This window comes from Fukomys damarensis, unplaced genomic scaffold (genome assembly GCF_012274545.1).
Source record: "Fukomys damarensis isolate Sample0158 unplaced genomic scaffold, DMR_v1.0_HiC HiC_scaffold_37, whole genome shotgun sequence".
NCBI lineage: Eukaryota > Metazoa > Chordata > Mammalia > Rodentia > Bathyergidae > Fukomys > Fukomys damarensis.
This window is the reverse complement of record NW_022900949.1, coordinates 69327191-69333345: the sequence shown is the minus strand read 5'-3', so window position 1 is coordinate 69333345 and position 6155 is coordinate 69327191. Positions and strand designations below refer to the sequence as shown.

General features: G+C 35.4%; 1 protein-coding gene across 1 annotated transcript in view; it reads left to right on the top strand.

Annotated features, from left to right (window-relative positions):
* The first annotated feature begins 2532 nt into the window (after nt 1-2532).
* Cpb1 (carboxypeptidase B1) overlaps nt 2533-6155 on the top strand; it is a 28690-nt gene continuing 25067 nt past the window's right edge. Inside the window, exons 1-2 of the mRNA XM_010625286.1 lie at nt 2533-2647; nt 2749-2824. Of these exons, the coding sequence (XP_010623588.1) occupies nt 2577-2647; nt 2749-2824 (147 nt within the window). The 5' untranslated portion in view covers nt 2533-2576. The remainder of the gene's footprint in view (nt 2648-2748; nt 2825-6155) is intronic.

Genomic DNA, 6155 nt, shown 5'->3' with positions numbered 1-6155 from the left:
TCTTTCACCATGCACTAAATTAAAATCCAAGTGGATTAAAGATCTAAATATTAAAACAGAAACATTAAACTTGCTGGAAGGTAAGTTAGGTAGAACTCTGGAAGACATTGGTATAGGAAAAGACTTTATGAACAAATCCTCAGTAGCATGGGAACTAGCAGATAGAATCAACAACTGGGATCTCATCTTATTAAAAAGTTTCTGTACTTCAAAAGAAACCATCAGTAGAACTAAGAGACAATCTACAATGTGGGAAAAAAATTTTACCAGCTGTTCCTCAGACAAAGGACTATTATCAAAGATATATAAAGAACTCAAAACAATCAGTCCTCCAAAATATAAAGACCCGATTCAAAAATGGACATCCGAAAAATGAACAGACATTTCTCAGACAAAGAAGTAAAAGCAGCAAGAAAATATTTGAAAAAATGTTCCACATCACTGGTCATTCGAGAGATGCAGATGAAAACAACACTGAGATTTCACCTCACCCCACTAAGAATGGCTGCTATCAAGAAATCACACAACAACAAATGTTGGCACAGTTGTGGGGAGAAAGGAGCCCTTCTCCATTGTTGTTGGGAGTGCAGACTGGTGCAACCACTATGGAAATCAATATGGAGATAGCTCAAAGAACTAAACATTTGACCCAGCCATCCCTCTGCTGGGTATCTTTCCAAGAGAACTAAAAGAATCGTATCACAGAGAAGTATGTGCACCCATGTTTATAGCAGCACAGTTTGTAATAGCTACATCTTGGAAACAGCCAATTTTCCCATCCGTTGGAAACTGGATAAAGATGTGGTTTTTCTATAAAATGGAATATTACTCAGCCATAAAGAACAAGAAAATAGATTCATTCATAGGAAAATGGATACATATTGAAGATATACTCCTAAGTGAAATAAATAAGTCACACATGTGTAAATACCAAATAATTTCCCTGGTGTAAATAATCTGCAACAATGCATAAGATTCTAATAAGATTATTGACATTTAGAAATGGGAAGAAAGGAGCTAAAGGTGTAGGGAAGGTGGGATGGGTAGGGGAAGAGTAATAAGGGAAAAGAAAAAAATGTGAGACAATGAAAAGATGAAAATAAAGTGTTTGTAGATAGGGAGGGGAGGAGGGGGTGAAGGGAGGGCAGAGGTAAGGGGAAAAAATGAGAATCAAGGCCTGTCATGTAAAGGTACAAGATCCCAACAATGAATGTAACTGTACTGTATTCCTAAAATGTACCAATAAACTCAATTAAAGCTGAAAAAAAAACAAAAGATAATATTGAGGAAATAAAAATGCAAGGGGAGAAATATTTACAATATAAATTTCTAACAAAGAACTGTATTCAAATTGCATAAAAATGCATTACAAAACAAAAAGAAAAAGACAAACAACCAGTCTCTTAAAAGCACAAAAGACACATTCACAAAAAGGCATTAACAAGTTGTCAATAAACACATGAAAAAATATTCAATATTTTTAATTATCACAGAGGTATAAATTAAAATCATAATTAGATACTACTTCACACTCATTGGAATTATCAAAATTAGAGAATACAAAATTAAAGTTGGAAAGAATTCAAAACAACTGGATTGGAGGAGGCATTTAAGATGATTAACCTACTATGGAAAAAATGTTTGGCACAATCTTATAATGCTAAACCTACATCTACATCACTGTTTAGCAATTCCACTAGATATTTACTCCCATTCAAATGAAAATATATGTCAACAAAAAGACATGTTCGAAAATGTTTATTGTAGTTTTATTCATAATGACACAAAATTGGAAACAACATAAGTATCTACCAAGAGGAAAATAACTGAGCAAATTATAGTATATCCTGATGAAATATTACTTATTAATAAAAAGGAACAACCTGATAATATGAACAATATGAACAAAATGCTGATAAATATATAAAGGGATATACATTGATAAAACTCATCAAACTTTATACTTAAATCTATAGAATCACTGTGTGTAATCTTAATTTTTTTTTTTTTTTTTTGGTACCAGGGATCAAACTTGGGTCCTTGCTCTTGCAAGGCAGTTGGTGGAACCATTGAACTAAACTCCCAGCCCTTAATATAAAAATTTTAAAAGCCTGGAACATAGATTTTGTTTAAAACTCACATTCCTTCAGACTATTCAAGGCCTACCGTTCATACTGAAGAAACTAAGATTATTTGCTCTGTTTCCACAGGTGTTGCAAGAGGGGATCAAACTTGGGTCCTTGCTCTTGCAAGGCAGTTGGTGGAACCACTGAACTAAACTCCCAGCCCTTAATATAAAAATTTTAAAAGCCTGGAACATAGATTTTGTTTAAAACTCAGTTTCCTTCAGACTATTCAAGGCCTACCGTTCATACTGAAGAAACTAAGATTATTTGCTCTGTTTCCACAGGTGTTGCAAGAGAGATTTTCTCAAACTTTACACAGCTACCAAGCAACAATGCCAAGCAAAGCACAAAATCTGATAGTGTCTATTTGTAATCCGGACAAGAAAAGAACATTCTGGAGTACAAAAGCAGGTTAGATTCTGGGTCGTCCAACCAACCCATTCAGGCACAATGTTGGTGTCCCTGATTCTAGTGAGTGTGGCTTTGGCATCTGCTAATCATTCTGGTGAGGACTTTGAAGGGTAGGTGAGAAATTCTTTGAAGAATAAGTTCTTCCTTGCCTAAAAGTTTGGACATACCACCAGCTTCAAATTTTTTCTTTTTATGTTATTTCACCTTTTAGCCATAAGGTTTTCCGTGTCACTGTTGAAGATGAAAATCATATCAACTTAATGCATGAGTTGGCCAGCACCAGCCAGGTAAGTAACAATTCCATACTTTAGGTTTGTTTCATACTGACATTTAGAAATGGGAAGAAAGGAGCTAAAGGTGTAGGGAAGGTGGGATGGGTAGGGGAAGGGTAATAAGGGAAAAGAAAAAAATGTGAGTTAATGAAAAGATGAAAATAAAGTGTTTGTAGATGAGGAGGGGAGGAGGGGGTGAAGGGACGGCAGGGGTAAGGGGAAAAAATGAGAATCAAGACTTGTCATGTAGAGGTACAAGATCCCAACAATGAATGTAACTGTACTGTATCCCTAAAATGTACCAATAAACTCAATTTGAAAAAAAAAAAAAGCTGATTATGCTGTGATTCCGTCAAAGGAAGAATAGCATAAAATAGTAGCTACAGCATTTTTGGTAGCAAGATATAAAAATTTGCTAAGTACTTAATGTAACAATACTTGCTTTCTGCTAAATTGTATTGCTGTACACCTAATAGTATTGCAGGTCCATGCGTACTTTTAAAAGATTTGGGAGTGCAGTAACTGAAACAGTTGAAGCTGTCTTGAGGTCATAAAACATTTCATGTCCAATCACCTTCTAAGGCAAAAGATAAAAATGATCAACCTGAATATTTCTGAAAAACTGGTCTTTTGTCCAACTTCAAATTCATTTCCACAACCCATGTATCATGTATTCTCTTTGATTTTTCTTTCATTCCAAGTCGAACTGCTTGAGTTTTCATTACCTTGATTTTGGTTCCCTTAATGATAGAATATAAGGCTGGAAAGAAGGTAAAAGAAACTTCCTTGCTTTTCTTTTGCTTTCAAGAAACTGAAATCTCTATACTACCTTTTAAAAGCCAGTGAATCTGGAACAAGAATCATCATTTTTGATTAAATATGCATTAATGGCAGAAAGCTATTATTGACCATAAATATTTCTACTTGAACTGATGTCATTTCTTCATGAATATATAAAATAAAATAAAATAGTCTCCTAGTTCCTAAATATCCATCTCACAACTATCTGTCAGATGTAGAGGAAGGAAGAAGTAGACAATGTTACAGTCATGAAATCAGACGATTAGAATTGAAAGAAAATATAAAGTCATCCATTCCACCCTTCCACTTAAATCTAGAATTTCCTCCCAGGAAATAATATCAGGTACTTCCAGGAACAACAGGTTCACTACTTATGTATTCACCCATTTTTCTTGCAAATCACCTTATTTGTTTTCTTCCTTATATTGAGCTACAATCTGTTTTCTCTAATTTGGCCTATTAGACCTAGATAAGTCAAATACTGTGTTCCCTCTAGGAGTTAGCTTTTTCAGGCTTTCCATCATTTCCTTTAGCACTGCTTTAGAGTCTTTTGAGCATTCTGCTCTCCTCTGATTATAGCTCAGTCTTTCTGTCTATGTTTCTTTTTTAAAATGTAGCTACCAGAATTGACAACATGCCTGCAGGTGTGTTCTGATTAATACGTACTACAAGAACATTGCCTGCCTTCATTTGTAAAGGAGACATTTATTAATGGGGCCTAAAATTCTTTTTAGCATCTTAAGCAACCGTAGAACACACTTGGCCTCTATTAAACCTGTGTTCAATCAAAACCATTAAGGCTTTTTCTCACATGCATCACCCTCAAACAAGATATCCCTCCTTCTGTGCTTGCCTAATTGATTTTTTTTTTACCTAAATGCAGGATTTTTAGATTTATGCTGTTAAAATGAAAGTTGATAGCTTGCATTTGACATGTTTTATCTTTTTAAAAATAAATTCAGTCCTTCAAGAAGATAATTCTTCCCCCTAACTTTGCATCACCAGCAAGTTTTATAAGTAATGCCTTCTTGACTTTTATCTTTCTCACTGAAGAAAAGTATTAAGTGGGACAGGGAGCTGCACAGAATGGATGCCTCTTTTATATTTTACTCATTCAATACATGTTTACCATGAATCTTCAGTGTGCCAAGCACCACATTAAGTATTAAAAGTGATTCATTAACCTACTCTCCTTGGACAAATTTGCTCAACCACCCTGAGTCAGTGGGGTATTTATCCAGAGCTAACACTGTGCCACTTTTGAGCTTGTAAAAAGGATATCCATGCAGAGACTTCGTCAAATGCTTTATTGAGATCAAGATTCAGTATTCTACCAGTTTAGTGCCCTCTTCCAGTAATAAGATGACGTTAATTGGGCCTGACTTATTCTTGCCTAAAACCACGCTTGCTCCTAGAGATCTCAGCTTCCTTTTCTGAGCACTCACAGTCCATCTGCTTCCAGTTTACTCGGCAGCTTTGCCAGAATCCATGCCAGGTCCCAGGAGCTCCTGCCTCTGGACTTCACCTGTTTTCCTGTTTATGAAATCCAAGCCTATGCTCCTCTACTCCCTAGTGAGCCCGTTAAGCTCTAATTCTTCCAATATTGCTGAGAAAGTTCTGTAATTGCAACTGCAGTATTTTTTAAATTATGTAAAATTCAGCATTTTAGGGGGTCAAGAGTAGAAAATCTGGTCTCAGACTGCCTGGTATCAATTCCTGGCCCTACCACTTGCTGGCTGGGCCTTGGCCACCCGTCAGAGTCTTGCTTTCCTCATTTGTAAAATCATGATAATACTATTTGCCTTAGAGGAGTGTTGTGAGCATTAAAAGAATATAGGTGAAGCACTTAGAAATAACTTAAAAAGAAAGAGCTATGCAAGTGTTTGATTATTACTATCATTAGATCTAGGATTCTGAATACAATTTACATACCAGTATAATTACCCATGTCCTCATCTACCTTGGGCCTCAAAGCTTTTAATCTAGAGGCGGTACTGATGCTTAAATAACATGTGAAAAATTCTTTATTATCCTGGTGGTGATTTCATCTTTAGAAGTAGAAAAATAAAAAAATAGTGTTAGCTCTTTCTTAGTCAACACAGAAGCCAAAAAAGAATAAAGAGGGCTACTTTCTCTCCAATCAGAAACATATGCTTCTGCTCTCACAGTAGGACACATGGTTTGTGTTTTGTTTTGTTTTGTTTCCAACATGAAATAAAGAGATTTTTATTCTGCTTAGCAGTCATGTGGATGAGTATATTCTGGGATGTAGCCTTCCTGATAAGATCATTACAAGGGCATCCGTCTTTGTATTCATCCTTGGACATGTGTCCTTCCTCCCAGCTTTTGAACATGTCCTTTTAAAAGTGCAATGTGTTGGAGAAATCTGTGACTACACTATATACTTCAGTAGCCTCTCCTTTATTCACCTGTAATTGTACAGTATGAATTTTATTTTATCTCCTTGCAATCAAAGTTGCACTGGTTCCTCTTAATAACAGTCTCCATAAAACCTAATCTCTCTCTATTTTTTTTTTTTTTTTTT